Here is a 25,436-nt window from a genome sequence, read left to right as displayed (position 1 = left end):
CCCTACAACCCTCCGAGATATCTGTGCTCCTCCAATTCTGGCCTGTTGAGCATCCCCGATTTTAATTGCTCCACCATTGGTGGCCATGCCTTCAGCTGCCAGGGCCCTAAACTCTGGAATTCCCTCCCTAAACCACTCTGTTTCTCTACCTCTCTTTCCTCCTTTAAGACACTCCTTAAAACCTACCTCTTTGACCAAGCTTTTGGTCATCTGACCTAATACCTCCTTATGTGGCTCGGTGTCAAATTTTGTTTGATAATCGCTCCTGTAAAGCGCCTTGGGACATTTTAATACAAGCGCTATATAAATACAAGTTGTTGTGGTCAGTAGTGAGGTGTGATAAATGTTGCTTCATGAAGCTGATAACTCACTGACAACTTTGCTTGTAAATTAACCCTTCAGCATCACTTATAGAGCCACTTATTATCGTATTGATTTGCTTGTGACTACTTCTCCTTCGCTCAAAAAAGATTTTGTTCTTCTGCAATTTTTCCCCTCCGCTCTTGAGGGTAGTTGCATATATGTTGGTCTACCTCCAATGTCTTGCTCAAGTGAACATTTGTCATGTGTGAATCAGGACATCACAGCAGAGTCTTGTCCTGTCCTCCCAATTGCCAAAAGTCTCAGCAGGAGGCCCTGAATAAGGGATGGGAAGTGGCCCAATCTTTCTTTCCAAAGTCCTAACGCAGGAAGGCTAATTATATGACCTGTACAACCATCCTGGCTGAGTGCAACTAATTCAACACCTACCAGGACTTTACTAGTCTGTATGGCTCACTTCCACACTGAGCAATGCACTTACTAACTGAGTGATAAGGGGGACGCTTTGGTTGTTAAATTAGCTGCTGAAAAGTTTGAACTAAGTTGATGACAGTCCTTATTCAAGCCAACTAAGTTCTTCATGAAATAAAGAGTTATGGGCAAGAATTCCCCCCATTAGACACAGTCCAAAGATGAAACTCTGATGTACTCTGTAGCGATATTGCTGTGCCAATGGATGACTGGCAGCTCTTATAGCTAAAACAGAGACTTCTGCAACATGATACTGAGACTGCAGTATAAAACGTTTCATTCTGTGGTTTTATTTCCATAAGAACAGATGAACGTGCCTGCCTTCAAGGAGCCACTAGTTACCAGCTGCACTCCAGGACCTCTTAGCCTATTCCCTCATCTGTATCCCTGTCTTCAGCAAAGACCCTACACAGGGTCATGTTGCCAGTGAATACCCTTCACACAGGAATAAGCTTGTTTACAAGCTTGAATGACATTCCTCTCCATACAGAAATTAACCTGTAATAATATGTTTGGAGTATAGAATTTCCAAGTAATCCTCAACAAATTATTTCTCAATAAACTTGCAGTAACATTGTCACAATCGTTAATCCTCTCTTATGAACAACATCAAGTATCGTCGTGGACTGAATTGATGACATTAAATCAAATCCAAAACCAAAAAACATGTGTGCACAATTAAAGCCAATATTTATTATTAAAAAAGCAGGTACTAGCAAATTATTTCAATGTTGTAATCTAATACATATAGATACATAGATACATAGAAGATAGGAGCAGGAGTAGGCCATTCGGCCCTTCGCGCCTGCTCCGCCATTTAATGAGATCATGGCTGATCCTTTAATTCAGTATCCCGTCCCCGCCTTCTCTCCGTAACCCTTAACCCCTTTTGCCCGTAGAAATATATCTAATTCCCTCTTAAATATATTTAATGAGCTGGCGTACACTGCCCTCTGTGGCAATGAGTTCCACAGGTTCACCACTCTCTGAGTGAAGAAATTCCCCCTCATCTCTGTCCTAAATGGTTTAGCCCTTATCCTTAAATTATGTCCTCTAGTTCTGTTTTCACCCGCCAAGGGAAACATTCCTTCTGCATCCAGTCTGTCTAGACCTGTCAGAATTTTATATACTTCTATGAGGTCCCCTCTCAATCTTCTAAACTCCAGTGTGTACATCCCTAAACTACATAGTCTCTCCTCATAGGTCATTCCCGCCATTCCTGGTATCAGCCTGGTGAATCGCCGCTGCACCCCCTCCATGGCAAGAACATCCTTCCTCAGATGAGGCGACCAAAACTGTACACAGTACTCGAGGTGTGGTCTCACCAGTGCCCTGTACAGCTGCAGCAAGGTATCCCTGTTCCTGTATTCTAACCCTTTTGCTATGAAGGCCAGCATACCGTTTGCCTTCTTGACCGCCTGTTGCACCTGCATGCTCGCCTTCAGTGACTGGTGTACAAGAACACCCAGGTCTCTCTGTACTTCCCCCTCTCCCAATCTATTGCCATTTAAATAATAATTTGCCCTCCCGTTCCTGCACCCAAGGTGGATAACTTCGCACTTGTCCACATTATAGTGCATCTGCCATTTATCCGCCCAATCGCCCAGTCTGTCCAAATCGCTCTGGAGCTTCCTGGTCTCTTCCTCTGAGCCCACCCCACCTCCTAGTTTAGTGTCGTCTGCAAATTTGGAAATGCTGCATCCGACTCCCTGATCCAGGTCATTAATGTAAATTGTGAACAGCTGGGGGCCCAGGACAGATCCCTGTGGTACCCCACTTGTTACTGCCTGCCATTCAGAAAATGAGCCGTTTATTCCAACTCTCTGTTTTCTATCTGACAGCCAGTTCCCTATCCACGCCAAAACTTTCCCCTTTATCCCATGAGCCTCAATTTTCCATGCTAATCTTTTATGTGGGACCTTATCGAAGGCCTTTTGGAAGTCCAGGTACACCACATCTACTGGCTCTCCCCCATCTATTCTACCAGTTACTCCCTCAAAAAATTCCAATAGATTAGTCAAGCACGATTTACCCTTTGTAAATCCATGTTGACTCTGTCCTATCCTGTCCCCATTTGCTAAGTGCTCCGCTATTTCATCCTTAATGATGGACTCCAGCATTTTGCCCACAACTGATGTAATCATAGGGTTCAGATGACAGGCATAAACTGAGCCAAACTAGGTCGAAGAGGTAAGAATAGAATAAAATCATTTTAGCATTGAAAAGTTTAAGGGGCATGTATTAAGGAGATTTGCTGGAGTAAAATGTATTTAAATGAATAGCTTGCCACCTAAAGTTTTTGCCACTACTCCAGGTGCCATGTAGCACATAAAAATAATTTTATCACCTAATACTTGAAACGATAAGCCACCCACTCCATTTTTTCTGGAGTTTTTGTTTGTATCAGTTTACTTAATATAAGAATGTGAGTGAACTATTCTCATTTATCTGTGTTCATTGTATAATACTATAAGCTCACACTGGGACAGATCTGCATCATACAATATGCCAGATGGCAGTGGAATTGTTACATTTTACTTGATGTGCACTTCACCCCTTACCTTGCAGAATACAACTGGAACTCTACACAATTACACAGTGAACAACTTTACCCCACTGTACAAACAATAACTCTGTACAATTGTGCAAAAACATAACTTACCATGCTGAATAAACAGCAACTCCATACAGTCACACACACACAGTAACTCTTAACCTGCTGAATAAATTGGAACTTCATGTGGTTGCACATCAAATTCTCTGACCAGCACTTTTAAAAGGATCCAATCCTTTGGTCTTTCTGGAGAAGCTCACATATGATTAGGTGACAATTTTATGAATCTAAGTTATAATTCATACAATGTGTCTCCAAGGTAACTTCAAATTCTCTACTGTTACAATATATCCAGAACCGTTCATCTCAGTCAACTAGGACGTAAGATCTATTGACTCATGTAGAACTGATTAGATTAACAGAGGGCAAGATGGTTTTCTTTTCAGATCTTAGTGTCATAATTCTGAAACATTGTAAAACTCTTTGAAAGTTGTTAATTGTACTGGGTGAGCTGAGCCTGAAATGCTTAATCTTCATTATCTAAACATGCTTATAGAAAGTAAATTTCACGCTTCTCCATTGTTACTTCTTCATTGCACAGTGCTTTGCAGCATAAAGATTAGTTAAAAAGTCCATTATAGTTTCACTTGCAGTAACATTGTCACAATCGTTAATCCTCTCTTAGATCTAGTTTGGCTTAGTTTATGCCAGTCATCTGAACCCTATGATTAGATTACAACATTGAAATAATTTGCTAGTACCTGCTTTTTTAATAATAAATATTGGCTTTAATTGTGCACACATGTTTTTTGGTTTTGGATTTTATTTAATGTCATCAATTCAGTCCACGTCGATACTTGATGTTGTTCATAATTGTGATGCAGGCAGATGACACCTTTATTGCAGGTTTGGGTGTTTCGGGGTACACCAGTTATACATGTTGCGACGGGTTAACTAGATGCTATCTCAACAGTGACAGTTCAGTTGCTTCAGGAGTGGCAGCTCAACACCTGCGAGTTGCACTGGTCTTTGTCATGCACTATCTTTGGGCAGAAGTTCTGATTAATTACTGGGCAAATGCCTCCTAGCAGATTCTGAAGCTTAATTTTAAATAATCACTGAACAATGCTTGAAAGCAGTAAAAGATTATTTTTGAATTTCAGTTTATATAATAACACTGTAGTTATTGTATCGTCTTGAGATAGACCTGGAGAATGCAAAGTTATAGAATGAAAAGTAACCCCATTAATACCACATTCATGCTGAAAATTACAGTATTGGTCTTCCTCAATGACACAATGCCGTGTTCCTCTGTGAAATGTTTGTGCGGGCTCACGTTACAGTAAAATCCCTTTTAAATGAGTCCATCACTACTGCATCAATTCAGAAGAGGTTTGTATTGCTTTGTCCATTCAGATATGGCTGCAAGAACCCTTGACTGGTGGCAAACGAGACAATAGCCATGCAAATGTGGACTAAGTATCAGTGTAACAAAGAAAATGATAGGTCACAACAGAAAAAAATCAACAGTATGGGATCAGCAGTAAGTAAGGAAACTTCTGGGAAAGAATCAGTACTTTTTTATTTTGAAAAAAATGCAACAATTACCAGATAATAGTCAGTAATACAATTTATGAACCCCTTGAATTAGTAGAGGAAAGTTCTGGAGAGAAATCAGGAATACTAGAACTCACCTAAAGCAATAAGCCAGTAGAACGCCCCTGCTCTAGAACTGTTTCTTAAAGAGAGGTGCTTCTTGGCTGGCTGAGAATTATAAGTACCATCCGCTTGCATGACAGTACAGTGTAAAATTGAGCTCCTGTTGGTTCCACTAATTCATCAAATTCCACTAGTGCAAATAGATTTCCCAGTTCAACTGAGGAGGAGCTTACTGCAGGTGACAGGTACAGAAACCTCAAACTGCAGCCTTTAACAGCTTTCTTATTAGTGGGGCAAGGGAGAAGAAAAGGAGCATTTTGTTTTGTGACCTTTAATTTTTAGTAAAAGTTGAGCTATGAGCATTCATAAAGAGCAGGTTTAGATTGGTTGAGAACCGCTTAAAGCCAAGGCAAACCAAACGTAATATAAGAAATAGGAGCTGGAGTAGGCCATACGGCCCCTTGAGCCTGCTCCGCCATTCAATAAGATCATGGCTGATCCTTGACCTCAACTCCACTTTCCCGCCCGATCCCCGTATCCCTTGGGACTACAGAACCATTTTTTTAACATCTTGAGCTGTATCAAATTGAATTACCTGTCATAAAACCTAAAAATAGTATGGATATAGAAAAGGCCATCAAGCCTGCTTCTTCCACAGACCATTTTAAACCTACACCAGTGAATCTGCAGCATTCTGCACAAATGATCCCAAAGGTAATCAATAAGATCCCCACAATAGCTATCAATCTGCAGATTTCCTCTATGCAATCCTAATCTTCCAGCCCCTCCCCTCTCAGTAGCACAGGAACAATTATGTTTCACTGATCATAGAAGAACATGTTTATCCAGAAGTATGATCCTGAAAATCCCTTCTCCAGCAATTATGTGCCTGTAGGTGGACCTGTTGCTGTTCCCACTGGGACATAAAGGGGCAGTAATTGAAAGATTGAAGATTGAATCCCCGGTGAAAGGACAGTGTTCTAATACATCGGGGATAGAAAACATTCCCTTTACTCTGGGCTGGGTCTGAATCCAGATCCTAGAGACTGAAAGGACAGTATTCTAGTCTAAATAACAAGCTCCTTTATAAGTTACTTACAATCTGCTAAAAGTCAATTTACCCAGAATAAGGTCAAAAGGACTTTGAAAAAAATGTCAGTGTTCAAGGTCAAGACTAATGAGTGATTTAAGTGTACACTTTGCCATTCAAGGCACAAATTCCACCTGTTGAGATGTTTCATATCGCATCTGCAGCCACCTATCATGTTCCAACATTGGCCCTGGCACAGGGCATAGATTAGTGACCTGTGTTACCGTGTAATTACTGTGTCAAGTGAGTCGCTGAGTGCTAGTCAACAGTGGTATTTCTGCATTCCACTGATTAAATCCAGTAGATTAGTTTTGTATTATTTAAATACCCTCTAGTTCAGGTTCTATCTTCAAGGAGATGATGGGGAGGGAGTGTGGAAACAGAATGAAAAGCAAAACTGCAGTGTAAGTTGTTCCACGAGCATCAATATGTTGGACAAATAAAAGGTCATGTGTTGTCAGCAGGAATTTCTAGCCTGCAAGTCGTAAGTACCATTTTACAAAAATTCCAGTTGATGATGACATCAGTGTTGACAGAGCAACAGGACAAGTCATTTCAAAAATGGTGACAGGCCACTAAAGTCAACTTCAGCTTTTATACTGAATGTAGATTGTTCAGGAGCAGGGTGTTCATTCAGACTATTTAACAATGTTGTGAATTAATTTGTCCTCTAATTTTCTCTCCGCGTTGTGTTAAGAAGTGCTTGGCATTTGCTTAGTGCTTCCTTCTTCTCCCACTAATACAATACTGCATGTGGAATTAAGACCATGGGTCCCAAATCTTTCTGATCTAGGATGCATTATGTTGGACCTCCACATTGCACCACTTCACTGCTCTTATTCAGCAGTGTTAGGCATTGATATACACCTATCAAAGTATACCTTACAACAACAACAACTTGCATTCATATAGCACCTTTAACGTAGGAAAATGTCACAAGACAGAAATTGACAGAGCCAAAGAAGGCAATATTCGAAGAGGTGACAAAAAGCTTGGTCAAAGATGTAAGTTTTAAGGAGGGTCTTAAAACAGGAGAGAGAGGTGGAGAAGGAGAGAACCTTAGGGACGGAATTCCAGAGCTTAGGGCCTAGACTGCGGAAGGCACTGCCAGCAATGGGAGTGGCGGTTCTGTAAGGGGCCAGAGTTGGAGGAATACAGAGTTCTCAAAGGGTTGTAGGACTGGAGAAGGTTACAGGGAAGGGCGACGTCATGAAGGAATTTGAACAGAAGAAGCTGAATTTTAAAATGGAGGCATTGGTCGACTGGGATCCAATGTAGGTCAGTGAGCACAGGGAAAGTGAATGAGTGGGACTTGTGTAAGATAGCATATGGGCAGCAGAGTTTTGGAGGAGCTCAAGTTTATGGAGGGTGGGGAATGTGAGGTCATCTAGGAGAGCATTGAATAGCTGAGTCTGGAGGTGGAAAAAGCATGGATGAGGGTTTCACAAGCAGATGGGCTGAGGCGTGGCAGAGACGGGCAATGCTGTGCAGGTGGATGTAGGCACTCTTTGTGATGGAGAGGATATGCATCAATGTGTGTGAGTGAGTTTATGAAGAGATAAGGGGGGCAAAATTGGGTCGCTAGCGCCCCAAAAAAATTAGTGCCCCTGTGTCCGAAATTCACTGGTAGCGCCCTAAGAGGGAGGTGGGGCGCTACTGGAAGTGCCCTGCCTCCCTCTTGGGGCACTGAGTGAATATCGCGGCGCTACGTGGCGCTGCGGCACATCGTGCCATGGTACTGCAGGCCTTCCTCCCCTTATTAAAGGGGAGGGGCCTAGCGCAGCACGACCCGGGGCCCAGCTGGGCCACCAGGGATTGGAGTGCCGGCAAAAGAGCCCGGCACGCCGCTTGAGTACTGGGCTCACGGAGCACAGCCGGCACCCCGCGGGGGCGCTGCACAGGAGGCCAGGGGCTGGCAGGCGTCCAGCAACAAAAATGGCCGCCCGGCATCTCCTTTAATTTACGCCGCCCTGACTGCAGGTAGGCTCCCTTGACCCAGCCGGACATAGCGTCCGGCGGGAAATCAGGGTGGCCCTGCCGAATATCGCGGCCGGGGCGCTGCGCACTGCAATGACGTCATCGCCAGAGGCACAGCGCTGCAGGGCGCTAGCGGTTACCGCCGCCGCTTACCTCCCGCTGTATTTCGCGGGAGGCATTAGCGGCACCACGTCCGGGCGCTAGTTGCTTCACACCCCGTTAGCACCCTCTTAGGGCGCTAATGGGAGGCACAAATCAACTGAATTTTTCCCCCTTGGAGTAAAAAACAAAGGATATGAGCTTGGGGGAGACCTCCAATCTTTCCTCAGTTGTTTCCACACCCAGAGCTTGGGGGAGACCTCCCATCTTTCCTCAGTTGTTTCCACACCCAGAGCTTGGGGGAGACCTCCCATCTTTCCTCAGTTGTTTCCACACCCAGAGCTTGAGGGAGACCTCCCATCTTTCCTCAGTTGTTTCCACACCCAGAGCTTGGGGGAGACCTCCCATCTTTCCTCAGATGTTTCCACACCCAGAATCTCCACAACCTTCTCCTCATAAGATGTCCAGGGTTGCAGCTTTGGTGACTCCTGTGCCACTGCACTAATATCACATTATCTGCCCCATGCTTTTTATGGGCTCTGCACCAGCTTTACATTAGAGGGCGAATTATTGATCTATTCTCAGTCCTCCCCTAATACCAAGCGGAACTTTGTACATTAGAGTAACCTGGAGACTTGTTTCTCCCTGAGGAGAATTACATGGCTTAGTTTATTTGACCAGTAACAACAACAGCTTTCATTTATATAGCACCTTTAACATAGTAAAACATCCCAAGGCACTTCACAGAAGCGTTATCAAACAAAATTTGACAGATGACCAAAAGCATGGTCAAAATACAACCGGACAGGCAACAGGTTGATACAGGTTTCTGAACCCAATCCTTGTTTGGTGGCATTTCAATTGAAAAGCCCAGCCGTCGTGTTTGGGAAGATTTACCCGTCCATGCCCCTTCCGAACACAAGAGTACACGCACTTAGCAGTAGACTTACAACAAAAACAACTGTGGCAAAATATTATCCTGCAAGTTCGATGGATGGTGATGCAGAGAAGGTGGTAGAAGGGCCTCAGAGCAGATTTAATTGTGAATTTGAGAAGTTGGAGTGTTTCAGGCAGCCCCGATTTTAAAGTTGAGATGCTGACAACCTATCAGGTGGGTTTTACAGTGATTATCAGGGGAGTTTTTAAATCTGGAAGATTCCTATAGACCAGTTTTTAACCTATAGTCAGGAACCTTTATTGTTATAATAAACATAGTTAAGAGAGGTGGCTGGTTTTAGAGCACTCATGTACTAGCTTGCTATAATATAGCGGGGTAGGGTATAGCCTCACAGGGCATTGATTTCAGTCCATATGAATTTCTGATCTTAGTTGAGCCATCTGGGGATGTCACCAAGTGGAACCTAGGGCACTGGATCAGCAGATTTACTAATATGCTCCTCCCCTACACCAATAATAACTCAAACTTGGGGGCTCCCTGATGTCTAGTGAGTAAGTGCCTCATGAGTCATACATGCCGGGAGTTTGCTGATTTTAACTGAGAATAGTGTTGAGACACTACAATTGGCTTCAATGTACTCAGGCAACAGAATGAAAAAGGAGGCAAAAATGATTACGTAACCTTGTTTGGAAAGTATGTGATGTTTGGCGACGTCCCACTTGGTCATATATCAACAACAACTTGCATTTATATAGCGCCTTTGATACAGTGAAACGTCCCAAAGCGCTTCACAAGAGTGTTACCAAACAACATTAGAAAACAAACCACATAAGATGATATTAGGACAGATGGAAGTAGGTTTTAAGGAGCGTCTTAAAGGAGAAGAAAGAGGTGGAGAGATTTAGGGGAGGCATTTCCAGAGCTTAGGGCCGAGGCAGCTGAGGGCACGGCCGCCAATGATGGAGTGATTAAAATCGGGGATGCGCAAGATCTAGTTTGTACTTAATTCTTCTTCTTAAATCAATCACTGATCTGTCTGAACCCATGATGTTCTGTTCCTTACTTTTAAGATCATCATCAGTATATAAGGAATGAAAATAGGCTGTTCAACCTGTCCAGATTGCTGTGTTGTCTTGGTTCAAGGCTTAGCCTTACCATTTTTCATCTTGTTCCAACCCCAGTCCATGCTCCTACTATTTCCTGACTCCGTAATTTATCCAACTCTCTTTGAATGCTTCGAAGCATCCAGCAGCACTAAATATGTCAGTCACACTGAGCATGATGGTGATATTTCTTCAGGTAAATTTAGATCATTTTCTAGGTCCTTAAGCTTCTAATTATGTATTGAAGTTTTCCTATTGTCATTCTACACAAAATGCCTCTCTATATCTGCATTATGTTGAGATTTGTCACTTCTTTATGGTGTTCTTTATTATAAACCTACTAAATGCACCTCATTTTTTGCATTGATAGGATAGCACAATATCATATAATATATTTTCAGGGGCTGCTCATTAACTGGTTGAGAATCACTAGACAATGTAAAAGCTCATCTTACTCTACCATTGCTATAACTGGAGATTGTATGCAAGGGTTTCTCTTCGCTCTCACTTGTTCACTTAGTTTCTCTCATTCACCTGGACTACACATTTTTTTCATGTGGTTCTTGCTTTTCTGCATTAACTCTGTCTCTTTGATAGTACATTCTTCAAAGGAACTGAGGTATCACACCAGAACAAAGCCTTTTCTGTAGAGGAGGCAGGAGTAAAATTTACAAACACCTGTAATCCAAAAGTGCTATACCAATATTTTTATTGTTCTCCTACTTCCAGCCTTGTCTCCCCCCCCCCCACCCCCCCCCCAAACAATTTGAGGGATAATTGTATCGTTCTTTGGGGGGGGGGGGTGTAGATAAGTGAGATTCTTTCAGGTTTAGTTGCTTTGAAAATTACATGCCTCGTGATGAAAGATTGGAACCAAGTCAACCAACTATGGCAGATTCAATAATCCACTACCTGAGCCAGGCATGTACACAGTACTTCAGGATACTGCTGACAATTGTCTAGCCAGCTTGGCTCATTAGTGATGCCTGGAGTAGATTTGTCCCTAGGATTCTTCCCATTTGATTCACCATAACCCTGCAGATCAGCATCCTAATGTGTACAGTGATCCTAGCTGAGCTGGCAGTTAGAAGCTTACCAGTGCTCTGCGCTGATAAGCTGCCCATTTTAACATTAAACTCCAGCAGTGTACCCCACCCACACATAGAGATCCCTGCACCTTGACTGTTGCCAATCTGTATTCTATAATACTGTAGAAACTCTGCTTTATGGGTTTCTCAGTAGCTTGGTTTGGAACCTCAAGCAACATCACCCGAAACACGACTACTTCCACTGCCGTAACATCGCCTGACTCTGCCCCTGCTTCAGTTCATCTGCTGCTGAAACCCTCATCCATGCCTTTGTTACCTCTAAACTTGACTATTCCACCACTCTCCTGGCCAGCCTCCCATATTCCACCCTCCATAAACTTGAGCTCATCCAAAATTCTGCTGCCCGTGTCCTAACTCGCACCAAGTCCCGTTCACCCATCACCCCTGTGCTCACTGACCTACATTGGATCCTGGTCTGGCAACAGCGATTTTAAAATTCTCATCCTTGTTTTCAAATCCCTTCATGGTCTCACCCCTCCCTAACTCTGTAACCTCCAGCCCCACAACTCTGAGATCTCTGAGCTCATCCAATTCTGGCCCTTGCACATTCATCGTTTTAATCGCTACATCATTGGTAGCCGCGCCTTCAGTGGCCTAAGCCCTAAGCTCTGGAATTCCCTCCCTAAACCTCTCCGCCTCTCTACCTCACTCTCCTCCTTTAAGACACTCCTTAAAACCTACCTCTTTGACCAAGCTTTTGGTCACCTGTCCTAAAATCTCCTTATGTGGCTCGGTGTCAAATTTTGTTCGATAATCGCTCCTGTGAAGCAGCTTGGAACGTTTTACTGCGTTAAAGACGCTATATAAATGCAAGTTGTTGTTGATACAGATTTTCATACAAGTCAAACAACAAGAGGACTAAAATAACTTGTATGTGTAAATTGAATGACATTCAAAGAATAAGGCAGAGCGCACCAAAGATAGGTAATCTAAACATTTAGAATTTCTGAGAGTCCATTACAAAACAATCTTGTATATGATATTCCCCAATTCTTCACTTTTTAATGCTTAGTAATGTAGTAAAGCCACTGCTAAATTTAGCTAGAAGCAGCTCATTTTGGACATCTATTCACCTACAGTTTAAAAAACAGTTTACTTTTCTTTTCATTAATTAATTCAGTAAAAGATGAATTGGGCTTCAGGACAAAGATTTGCTAATTTTTTATTTTAAATATCTGGAGCTTATAGAAATCTTTGATCCCAGTGTAATTCAGTTGAAACAGAACATTTCCTGGAAAGTTAGCTACGTGTTGGTCAGAATTTGACCGTAAGCTGTAAGAAACATGTCAGAAATACTTGTAACCTCACCTGAAAGTATTAACTGTTGATTTTCTTTTAATTTCTTTTCAGTCTTGGACTCATAATATTGGAAAGGAGAAAGAATTCCTTAGGAAATTGGTGAAAGGGCAAGTGATTACAGATTTGACAGCTGGGATTTGAGGCAGCTTTATTCCAATCCCAAAATAAAATTGGGGAAAAAAAGCAAAACACAAAAGCAAACAAAAAGAAGAGTGGCCCTGTGGCCTCTGAAAACCTCAACTGAGGATGAGGATACAGCTGTACCAAACTACAGGGGAGTCTGCACATCTCTGAATAAAACACTCACCTGTCATCTTGCATCAACACTATATTGAGGGGGGGAATTCTGAGCAGTTGCAATTCACTGCTCCACCTTAGTGTGCAATGAGAAAAGAAAGACACTGATAGACGTGCCATAATTACCTCTGGAGAAAGAAATGCAACAAGATTGTTGAGGTATTTCTCTTTTATAGCTTGAATGTAAAGACTTTCATAAGCTGTGTGAACAAACACTTTTACATTGTGTTTCATTTTAATTTAATATTTCTTCTCCCTGCCCCAAAATCCATGAGACTGGCGGTTCCGTCCCAGACTTGTCCATTATTGCTGCTATTCCTTTTGGGGGTAGAGGATTTTTTTTTAGAACTTTATCTTGAAGAAAGATTTGTCCATACAGAACAGAAGCTGTGAAAGGGGTTAAATATGGTCAACCTCTTTTGATTTTAAGAGCAGAGGATCATGTATTGCTGGTGATATTTTGCTGTGTCAGTGCTGGCGAGTGCTGCTACCACTAGTGCGTGCAATGATCAGAAGAAAGTACTCCTTCGAATGGCTTTAATAACTGGAACTCTTAAACTTGAAACATAATCAAACCTTCTGCAAGTGCACAAACTTCCCAGTTTGGATATCTGCTTGTAAAGCATTTTTTTTAACGATACAAGACAGTAGATCATGTCAGAACAAAGGACGAGTCGTACAGACAACTGTTCCACGTGCTTGTCTTGTGCCACAGTATTATTGATTTGAATTGCAGTGTTGCTGGCTCTTGTCATGCCATGGTACAAACCCACCTTTCAGGAGTTTGGAAGAACATTTCTCACATAGCTGGATCCACATTTCTTGCAGGACTAGCAAGTAAACTACACGAGGTGGCGTTATCGCACCACCATTCAACAAACTTTGACCAGGTGTCACCTTAAGTCCTCTTTTTTTTGGCAGAATAAGATGGTTTTTAATTCTTCTGAAAGACTTAGTAACTATGTTTTTTTAATGTGTTATTTTTGTTGTTCATTGAGTGAATCTCATTGGTATGAAGTAGATGGCTCTGGGCAAATGCAAAAGAGCAATCATTGTTTGTTCTGATACTAATATGACAAATGTTTTAGAAATATCCTGTTAAACACATTAGGAGTTCATGTTTCCAGCTTGTCTATTTGCCTTGCCAGGTTTGACATGTAAATGATACTCCCTCACTGGGGATTTGAATGGAAAATAACTTGGATAGCAATCACCTATTTGGAAAAGCACTCACCCTCCATCCATTCAAAACATTTATTTATTGCTTAAGCTCCCTCCTCCATTGCCCCATTTACCCTCAGTTGCATACAGATGCATCATCTCTGAACTGGGCAAATCTCAGACTTTTGTCCCCACCCTTCTATATTGAGCAGATAGGCGGTGTATTGATTATGAGACAAAACACTATAGGATGCTATTAATGACATAAACATTAAGTCACAAAGCTTGTTGTGTGTGTCAGTTAGACTTTGGAGTCTGTCAGCTCTGAGATTCTAACTCAGGAAAACAAATCAAGCGGCTAAGTCACCATTCTATCAGATCGCACTCTTAACTATTACAGTATGTAGTTAACTAGTTCCAGATTTCACCACTACCCAATTATGTTAAATAGGCAATACAAATGTTTCTTATTTGGTCAAACTGAAAGTAAGATAACTATTGAAAAGAAGGCTGAATTTATTGATAGTATTCTGTGCTGAGTTATTCCAAATGGTATCTGTACTGTCTTTCACTGCTACTCATTGCCACCAGAGGTTTTTTTTTAAAGTCATTTGGAAGTTGCTCAACAAGCATGGAACTATATTATATTTTCTCAACTTCCACCAATACACACATGCGTGACAATTCTGGTTGAATTCATTGTGGCATTGTTACGGGATTGTCAATTGATCCATGCATAATATTTAGGATGGCTACTTTAACATGCCCATTCATGTATGATTAAATTGATGACTGTCACAACCCTGGAAAATATAAACCTATTTCAGGTAACCACTCTCTGCCCCTACTGAATAATGCAAGGACTGAAATGGAAGCAAACAGCAGAACAGTAAACTTCCCATGGACCCTGTAGTTCAGAGCAATCCCAGCAGAGCAGTTTAACCCCCAATTTGTTATTCTAAATAATGAGGAAAATATTTTTCCAGTTTTATTTGTCACTAAGATATGAGTCATATTCCCAGATTAGTTATTCTATATACCGTTTACTGGAATTTATCCTCTGTTGCTGTGAGCTATCCTTTCTCATAGCCTGGGCACTCTATTGGATCCATGCTGCCCAATTATCTGTTGTTAGCAAACTTCATTAGTTTGTGAGGTCTCTAAATTTGAAAGAGCTGGCTGGTTACTGACCAAAGGCCTATGAAATACTTCATGATGCATTTCTCTCTGTCTCGGAATGTTTTGGACAATTCTGGCTGTAAAACTAGAACCAGACAGCTTTCTGTTTATGTGATCAGTTTTCTCCTCAGTTCCAGAATATAACCTGTCGAGATTGCTTTCTTACATGTTTAAAAACGTAGACCCATGCTAGAATAAGTTCCGAGAGCCCAAACATAGAGGTAAGCCTTGAATGGAGATAGGGATAGAGTGTGGCAACATGTTGATGATTACTTGGTCAACATATTAACAGGACTAAACCTGGAAAGAACTTGAAAATGACAATCCTGGGTTCATCTGACTTTTATATTTCAAAACTATCATGCCTTTCTGTTTTTTATATTTTGGGACTTGTATAACATTGAAATCATTTTTATATTTATTTCTTATGCTTTTCAATGTCTCCTGCTACTTACATTCAAACCTTGTCACTACAGGCTTGTAGCCGCTACAAAATTATTTGCAAAAGAGAACTCAAACAGTTAAGGTTTGAGCACTACTGCTGACAATATTAGGGGGTGGGGGGGTGCTTGTTATAAAAGGTTTGCATAAACACAGTTTATAAAATGTGGTGCTCTAGATTTGGCTTCAGTTCCATCATTGTTTTCAGATATGAATGTGGTTTTACTGGAACCAGGCTACAGGTAATCTGTGATATCCCAAACATTCCTTAAGGAAATGACCCCAGCTATTCAGACAATGTACTCCAAACGCTTAGCTCAACCTTCATACAGTGTGCCTCAGAAACGGGGCATTTTATTTATTAAATTAACCTGATTGCGAGACTAAACCTCTTCAGCTTTATGGTTCCATATTCTCTTTGCACTGGTGTCAGTTAATACAATGCCAGATCAACATGGCATTCTTTACATTAGGAAAAAGCAGATTATGCTAGTCAGCTCAGACTGAACTATCCTCCAACCTGTCCCAGTTTGTGCTGAATTCTGCCTCACAGTCCATACGTCACACTGATCCTTGTCGGCTCAGACAAAGATATCCTCTGACGCTCCCAGCTCCACTGAATATTGCCGTACACGCTGTATCTCACACTGATCTTTGTCATTTCAGACAGTGGTATCCTCTGACACTCCCAACTCCTGCTAAATGTACTCCATATCACACACACTGGTCCGATTGTGGAATCTTTTCACTTTGCCAGCTCAGTTTGTGGAACCTTTTCAGCTTGCCATCTCATGCTGGACTGTGCACTTCCTCTCGTGTCTTATACTAAATTGGGCCAATGCAATATTCCTCAAGCCATAGTGCATATAGCTATCAAAGTATTCCTGTTCTACTGCCTCTGCTTGCTTCCAAAGAAATAGATTTGTTGCTTGCCTTCTTAGTTGGAATGTTTTGTGGCATTAGGAAGAGGACTTGAGAAGAATCTAAAATAAACTTAAGATACGGGGGAAAAGATGGGACAAGAACTGAACACATAAACTGATGATGATTGATAAAGGCTACAACATGATTAGTTAAAAAATTCAGTTGAACAGTAAACACAAGAAAGCTGAGGCTAACCGAACTTGACAAATGCACTATGCTCGTGAAAGGGTTAAATACAGCACCAGATAAAATTACTGATTTTAAGTAGTTATTACGCCCTCCCCCCAAAAAAGGACAACATTTTGGGGCCTGCTGTGATCTCATGGGGAGCTCCCTGAACCTAGGAATGTGCAAAGATTATTTGCTATATGATGCCACAATGAATGGAAGATATTTTTGCCTGCTATGGTCATGTGCAAGTTAGTGCTATCACACACTGCTGCATCAGAGCAAAACACATTTTGATTCTGATACTTTATTTTCCTAGTCACAGCTTTCCTTTTAAAGATGGAAGTAGTCTCACAGCTACTGCATAAAAGCTTGTAACTGATGACATAATGTAACTATTTTAAAGTTATCACTAAGCTAGCCAATGAGCTTCAGATTAAGAAATCAATGCTGCATGAGGTAAGCAATGCATCAGTCTGTCACTGCTCCCAAGGCACCCACTTTTTTACCAATGATTTGTTGCAAGCATATCTTACAGAAAAATATACAATTAGCATATCTGTTCCAGTGCTGATAAATCCCATGTACCTGGCCACACAGGGACTTCACAGTTCCACTGTCGTTAACTCCCACATACTCTGCAATAATCATTACACTAGTCTTTAGGGAAGGGATTTCTCATCATAACTTACCTCGCCTAACAACTGGCATTGAGACTATCAACATATTTGACCTATTGTTTCTCTCCCTTGACCGTAAATGGTCTTACTGCCTCCGACATCCATTGTAGCTCTATTGGAACATGGCAGAAACTGAAAATAAACTTTAATGAACAAGAATTTATAACAGGATAACATCTGGTGGAAAGCTGATAATTCCCTAGCCTCCTTGCTAATATTCAGAATCCTTATCATTACGTTTACAATATGGTTTTTTAACCAAGACAAGAAGACTTTACCTATTGATGACATCAACCATGCATATCATTGGTGATTTAAGCTGCTTTGGTCTGAGCTTCTCCGTGTAGGTGGAACTTAAAATAGTTTGTTTTCCATATCAGTATCAGTGATATATGGGTCCCTGGCTTGCCAGCCATTCCAGGCTGCATTTCAAAGGAAGGAAATATTCAACCTGCGTACCAATTTTACTGAAATACTGAAATTATTGAGATGGTCCATTGATAGAAGATTGCAATTTAACATTCATTCACCTGACAATCTTTAAAATAACTGTTTTAATTCCAAGGTTATAACTGGGAGGGGGAGCCCTACAACACTTAAACTGTTCCTACACAAATGGGCCCCAGATTTTAAATGTCTAAATTCTAGTGTCCCACCCAGGCTTTTTATTGGCTGCGGTCAACTTTCTTCCAGCTCTCTGCCAGTTTTATTTTGATCCAGTTATCAGGAGATGTGAATGAGTAGCCCAGAACGGACTGATTTATCCCCTGACTGTCCATGGGGAAGTGCCTGGCCTATTCAGCGGCATCACTGACGTCAGAAACTTAGTGGAGTGGGGACTTGAGCCACTGTCAGCCATTCTGTAGTGCACACTTTGATGTTACAGTGCACTGCCACACAGATACGCCCAGATTTTGTTTTAATTTCCTTTTCCCTGTTGCCTAGTTCCAGGCTTCACCTCAGATGACATGGTTCCAGTTTCCTTGCTACATAATCAACCAAGAGTTAAACGTCTTTGAGACAATTGTCAACCTTGCCAATTATTCCTCATTTACCTCCCTCTCCACTTACACATTAAATCATTCTTTATGGCTTTGAACTGGCAAAATTTGCCCAACGAAAGCAGATAAGTTTGATAATTAAAAGTTAGTGTGAGTATTCTGGCGCTCTCTCAGGACTATTTACAAAAGCTTTAATGTGATTTATGGTTATACATAACTCATACTGTTTTATAAACTACAGTAAAAGCATCTAAGTGATAGTGAATTTGAACATTGGGGAGACCAAACGCAGATTGGGCGACCACTTTGCAGAACACCTCTGTTCAGTCCGTAAGGGTGACCCTGAGCTTCCGGTTGCCTGTCACTTTAATTCTCCGTTTCACTCCCACTCTGATCTCTCTGTCCTCAGCCTATTACATTGTTCCAATGAAACTCAACATAAGCTCGAGGAACAGCACCTCATCTTTCGATAGGGCACTTTACAGCCTTCCGGCCTCAACATCGAGTTCAACAATTTCAGACAGTAACCCCTGCCCCCATTTTTCATGCTGTATTATTTTGCCATTCCCATTTGCAACATGTTATCTTTCCTGCCTCTTATAAGCACAGTATGTTCTTTCAATTCCTCCCCCTCCTGTCTCTGCACCTGCTTAGTATCTGTTACATCTCCAGCTTTTTCCAGTTCTGATGAAGGGTCCCAGACCTGAAACGTTAACTCTGTTTCTGTCTCCACGGATGCTGCCTGGCCTGCTGAGTATTTCCAGCATTTTCTGTTGTTATTTGTGAGTTTGAACATGTTGGCCGCGATTTTATGCTTCGAGGCGGCTTGGGAGCAGGTCAACTGCCTTCCGGGTTCCAGTCTTGCCCCCAACTACATCCAGCCCACAGATGTAATTTTACATCAATTGGCCTTGTTAAGCCCGCCAATTAAGAGGAAACCGGTGTCAGATGACGTCAGTTGATGATGCGTCGTCTGCCAGTTTTCTTAAAGGGACCACACACAATTTTTTTTTACCGTTGATTTTTCAGTGTTTGACAGCATTGAGGTGCTGCAAACACTGACAATCACTGTACAAAGGTGAGCTCTTGCACCCAGGCTCTCCAGTGACTCCCTCCTTAGGCTAGAACAGATGGCAGGTGAGGTTACAGAAGCAATCTGTCGCTGGCGAGAGAGGTTCTCCCAATGAGGTGGGACTACACATACAATTCAAAACTTGTTACCTACAGAAAATCCTAAACGCATTAAAAATGAATTTCCCAACATTTCTATACCTCTGAAACTCACCAGTGCATCATTGGATCCTTCACACCACTTCTGCAGCTGTCATCAATGCATAAACATTACAGCAGACTCACAGCACGTCACACTTACCTGGGGTGGTGTCCTGACGTCGGGAAGCCCGTAGGAGAAGTGTCAAAATTGGAAAAAGCCTGTTAACTGCCTGTTAACAAGCAGTTAAGTGGCTATAATCCTCTTCCCACCGGTAGGTGTCAGGTCCATGCACAAATCGGGGACCCGACACTTGGGAAGATTGATTGAAGGTGGGTTGACAGCGGATTTCTGATCCGCTGTCAATCTTTGCGATTTTGCCGAATATCTTGCCTCCAAATCCACCCCCTGAACACCAGCAAAATTCCGGCCGTTAACTCAGCAGCCATTTCATAATGGATTGTTCAGATTTTTCCAGTACTTATCACATAAGTGCACCCTAAACCATGTAAGTGAAGTCCTGATGGTATGGCTTATATATAAAAAAAGAATTGTTCTAACAGATTGAAAGCATTTTTGGGATTGAGGGAGTGACATCAGAAGATGTCTCTAATTCTGACACCAAACAAAGAGCTATATGATTTCCATATTTCAGTGTGAATGAAATACTTGAAAAATTCAGCATCCAATCCAGACTTGGGGTACAATATTATTTTTTCTGTCCCTTCAATATTTTACATCTTTTTTAAAAATGTGAAAACTTGAGTTTAAAAAGTAAAGCCTACAGTTGCTGGAGACTCCATTTATTGGCACGTATGATCAAAATTGCCACAGTGGCAACATATGACAAAAGGGCCTTGTCACCAGGTCATCAGAAAACCTGCCGATCCCACACATTGAAACTGCCGCTGTGTATTTTGGAGAGTGGTTGAAAGTAATAGCTTTTTTAAAACCTGTCTTCTCTCTGGACTTGGAGCGATTGGTTTATCTGTACCCAGTTCCAGTGTAAACAGATCTATATTGCAGATATCAAATACTTTATACTGCATAGTTCTATCATTGTTGGTACTACATCATGCTACAGTGACAGATTTTACGTGGATGCCACAGTATGAGAATGCTCACCAATAGCCGGGTCAGTTTTCACTCAGAGACATCACAGTAAATTTAATAGTCCCCCTCAGAAGTCATTCATTTATAAGGAATACTATCACTGGCACCAATCAATTACCAATGTATTTATATCATAGTGGGGAATTTTGATTATTAGGGTTAAGCTGATAAGGCACTGATTTAACTTCAATCAGGACAATCCAGATAACAAGGTTTCAACAGTGTCCACTAGCACAAGTATTGCAAACAAGAATGTATTTCTGATTCTGAAGAATAACAGTCTTTAAGGGATTGAAAATCTTTCAGGTATCCAGCAGTATCCCAGGAATGCTGAATACGAAATGCTCTGTCCAGCACAAGCAGAGGGTCACAAGATATTCAAACATGCCTGCACCCATCAAACTAGTTTTGCAAGTTCTTGACGCTGACATATGATGGCCCATTGTGTGAAGTGGAGTGGGAGAAGGCAACAGTTAATGACTCTGAAGTAAGTTTGCCAACCCTCCAGAATTATCCTCGAGTCTTTATGACTCTATGGGGGAATGGGACTGACTGGATTGCTCTGTAGACCGAAAAGGGCCGAATGGCGGCCTCCTGTGCCGTTATGACTATGACTCTTCAGGAATTAAAGATTGATCTCCTGGAAACTTCTTCGAGCAACCCACGTGTAAAATCATGGCGTTAAAAAAACATTTGAGTGTTTTTTAAATTTTCTTTGAACACTTTTGTTTATTAGTTATAAAAATATTGGAGAGGGAGGAAAAAGGTTGTATAAGTGGGTGGGATGGCTAAAGGTGGGAGGTCTTGTGATGAACCTCCAAGAATTACATCCAACCAGAAGTGGCAAACCTCCTCTAAAGTGGTCTGAAATATAAATGAAAGGTGTATTATAATCATGGCAACAAGAAGTTTTTCTCTGCTGATCTCAAGTTGGCTATTTACCAGCAGGTTCTCACACCAGCAAAGTTACATTTCCTTTGAACATGAGTATCAGGCATGTGACGTTTCTTAACCATCCTGCTCTGCACCAGTATAATATTACCACACTGCCAGCTTGGACCTTTTCAAGCTGATGATGTACAATTTGACGCTTGGTGCACAGTATGCTTTTGCTATGTGGACTCTTGTTCATTTCAGAATAAACTAAAGAACGCAAACCTTTTGAGAGTTGTTAGTAATCAAAACCCTTTATCTTCACACACTTTTCTTCAGCCCATGGCCTCTAGTGCCGAAGGGAGGAGAAATGATCAATAGTCCCTGGTAAAGGAACAGAAGAATAATGAGCTGCAGTAGTCTTGTAAAATAGTCAGCATTAGATTAACCTGCTCACCAGCATGAACTTTTTGAGGACTGTTTTGTAATGTTTTGAAGCAGATTTAATGGGTACTGTAACAAAACCACATTTTTTTTTTAATGTTGCAGGAAAGTTGTGAATTACTATCTAACCTTTTATGAGCTTATGAGCAATATGACAAAGAGGCCATGTTTTTAAGTTTTATTTTAAATGGAAAGTAAAATTGGATTTCAGGGCAAACATCACTTGGTACTAATCTACAGATTCACCCATGTGTATCTACAACAAAATACAGCATCATGAAACAAAAAAGATCATGCATAAATTTAAAACAATTATGTTTTTCCGAATAAAAAGTCTTTGTTGATAGTTTCGCATGCCTGAAACCCGCACTTGCGCAGCCCGTACGGGTGCATGTACACCTCGTACACTCCCGTAGGGATCACAAAATCCGGCCCAATGTTTAAATAGCACTGAGATTTCTACAACCAACTTGGAGTTCTGTTGCAAAGATTTAACTAAAGAAAATGCTTGAAACAACAACAACTTGCTTTTATTTAGTGCCTTTAACCTAGTAAAAAGTTCCCAAGTTGATTCACAGGAGCACTATCCAACAAAATTTGACACTGAGCCACATAAGGAGATATTAGGACAGGTGACCAAAAACTTGGTCAAAGAGGTAGGTCTTAAAGGAGGAGAGAAAGGCGGAGAGACTTAGGGAGGGAATTCCTGAGTTTAGGGTCCAGGTAGCTGAAGGCACGGCTGCCAGTGGTGGAGCAATTAAAATTGGAGCTGCGCAAGAGGCCAGAATTGGAGGAGCTCAGAGATCTCTGCAGATTGTAGGACTGAAGGAGGTTACAGAGATATGGAGGGGCGATGAGAATTTTTACATCAAGATGTTGTCAGTGTGGGAGCCAGTGTAGGTCAGTGAGCACAGGGGTGATAGGTGAGTGGGGCTTGGTGTGAGTTAGGATACGGGCAGCAGAGTTTTGGATGAGTTCAAGTTTATGGAGGGTGGAAGATGGGAGGCCGACCAGGAGAGTGTTGGAATAGTCAAGTCTCGAGGTAGCAAAGGCATGGATGAGGGTTTCAGCAGATGAGCAGAGGTGGAGACGGGCGATGCTACAAAGGTGGAAGTAGGCGGTCTTGGTATGTGGTTGTAAGCTCATCTCAGGGTCACATAGGACACCAACGCTGCGAATGGTCTGGGTCAGCCTCAAGTCTGTGACCATGGAGAGGGATGGAGTTTGTGGTGGGGACCAACATTCATTTCACTATTTCTCCTCGGTTATCATCTATATGAGGAGTTTATAGATGAGTATTGACAGCTATTTCTCAGTAGAAAATAAATATTAATATTTACAAGGGAGGTAAAAGGGCTAACCTAGAGGCAGGTTTGTGCAAATCTCTAGGACAGTATTAACCTAGATTAACTCACCAATTTTATCCTACCTCTATATAGTCAATTGATTGTACCACAAGTACAGGTGTCTGTGCCGTTTGGCAATGGCTTCAAAAACAGTGTTCAAGTAATAGCAAATAATGAAAAGTGAATTGTACATTTTCTGTTGCACTCTGTCCTTCATTCTCTCTTCATCCCGCAAAGTTCTCCGAGTTGAGTTACCAATCTCAGCTGGGAAGTTAATAAGTGAAGGAAAGTCCAATGGAAAGAGGGACAGTTAGAAGGGGAGTCCAAGTGGTTCTTGTTGATTAACATATGGACTAGTTTGAAGCATCATAAATGGCGACCAGAAACTGTCAACCTGCTCATCTATCCTTTTACTGGGAGAGTGTAGTGGGGGGAATAATAATTTAGAAAATGTAATTGTTCCAAGTGAAATTCACACTAATCTTCAAAAGAACCAGAACCTAATGCAATATTAGAGCTTTTAAGGTTGGAGAACAGGTTAACCTTACTTGTAATAAAATGCTAAAATATGGATTATATTTTTAGGCAACTGAGCAGGAGACTTCCACTGCTACATTAAGTATGGAAAAAACTAGAACTTGTTGCTTAAAACATATGTTAAAAAAATAATTGTAAAGAGATGGTGGTTTGATCATTATTTTTACTCAATGAAACTGGAAGTTTTTTTTTTAAAGATCATGGTATTTGCAATGTGAAATGAGGTTATGTTTTACAGAGTGTAATGTAAACCAGATCACACTCTGACACAGTTGAAAATTAAGGTTCCACGACTACAGTAGAATGTCCCACTTATCAAAAACAATTTGAGAGTTGTGAGGGGGCCTAAAGTACTTGAACTATTTGAGAGGTTACTTGTCTGTTGCTGCATGGTGCCTAGGATTAGTGTACAACCCTTTTAGATTTTGGATTTTCCAAAGCTGACATTTCTTTCAATCGCAACTCAAAGCACAAACAAATCAGTAACCTCAAACTTCAGATTCAGTTTTGGCTGATCCCCTTCTCTAAGTTTCAAATGATTTTCAAACGCTTATCTCTATGACATGGCAATAATAAAAAGAAAAAAGTGCGCTTGGGTAACTGGAGCCTCACTGTTCCTGGGATCGCAGCATGATAATATAATCGTGTCCTGAGGTTGGCACTGTTACTGTGGCTCTGAGTGAAAACTGTCCCTGGTATTTTATGTCAAACAATGACAATCCAGCATTTCATTCATCTCAGATTTACTGATTTTGAACTTAGTCACAAATATGTGAAATTTTGCATTTCATATGTATAAGTTTTAATATTTCTTCATTTGTCCCATTTTATTTTAAAGTTAGACCCGTTAATAGGCCCTGGTATGTGTTATGTTTCCTTTACAAACAGCAGTATTACACTGGCTGATCAGACCAGATTAAATGTAACTGATTATGTACAAGATGTCACTGAAGCAATAAAATTATTGAATCATCTTTGAGTATCTTCTTTTTAAACTGCTTTTTTTCTTTATTTCATTGCAGTTGATACTGCTGTTTCCTCCTGACTTATGCAGGTTTCAAGATCCTCTCGAATGAAACAACAAATAACAACTTGCATTTATATAGCACCATTAACGCAGTAAAACATCCCAAACATCAGAGGAGCGTAATCAGACAAAAACTTGACACAAGCCAAAGGAGACATTAGGACAGGTGACCAAAAGCTTGGTCAAAGAGGTAGGTTTTAAGCAGGACTGATACCCGGGATAAGGTGATTGCCCTATGAGGAGAGATTGAGGAGACTAGGCCTATATTCCCTAGAGTTTAGAAGAATGAGAGGTGATCTCATTGAAACATATAAAATTCTTATGGGGCTTTGCAAGGAGGATGTTTCCCCTGTCTGAGGATTCGAGAACTAGAGGTCACAGTCTCATAATAAGCAGTCGGCCATTTAGGACTGAGATGAGATAAAAAGAAATTTCTTCACTCAAAGGAGTGTGAA

At 41.3% G+C, this 25,436-nt stretch overlaps 1 protein-coding gene across 17 annotated transcripts in view; it reads left to right on the top strand.

Annotated features, from left to right (window-relative positions):
- The window catches only part of st3gal3a (ST3 beta-galactoside alpha-2,3-sialyltransferase 3a), a 723,997-nt gene extending 699,069 nt beyond the window's left edge, over positions 1–24,928 (top strand). For all 17 annotated transcript variants that reach the window (XM_085983191.1, XM_085983189.1, XM_085983190.1 and 14 more), the window contains one exon: positions 12,632–24,928. In XM_085983191.1, coding sequence (XP_085839317.1) covers positions 12,632–12,721 — 90 coding nt within the window. In that variant the 3' untranslated portion in view covers positions 12,722–24,928. The remainder of the gene's footprint in view (positions 1–12,631) is intronic.
- The last annotated feature ends 508 nt before the right edge of the window (positions 24,929–25,436 follow it).

Source organism: Somniosus microcephalus, chromosome 3 (genome assembly GCF_052327205.1).
Source record: "Somniosus microcephalus isolate GS21.2 chromosome 3, FLI_Smic_1.0, whole genome shotgun sequence".
Taxonomy (NCBI): Eukaryota; Metazoa; Chordata; class Chondrichthyes; order Squaliformes; family Somniosidae; genus Somniosus; species Somniosus microcephalus.
This window is presented reverse-complemented; position numbering and strand designations above follow the sequence as displayed.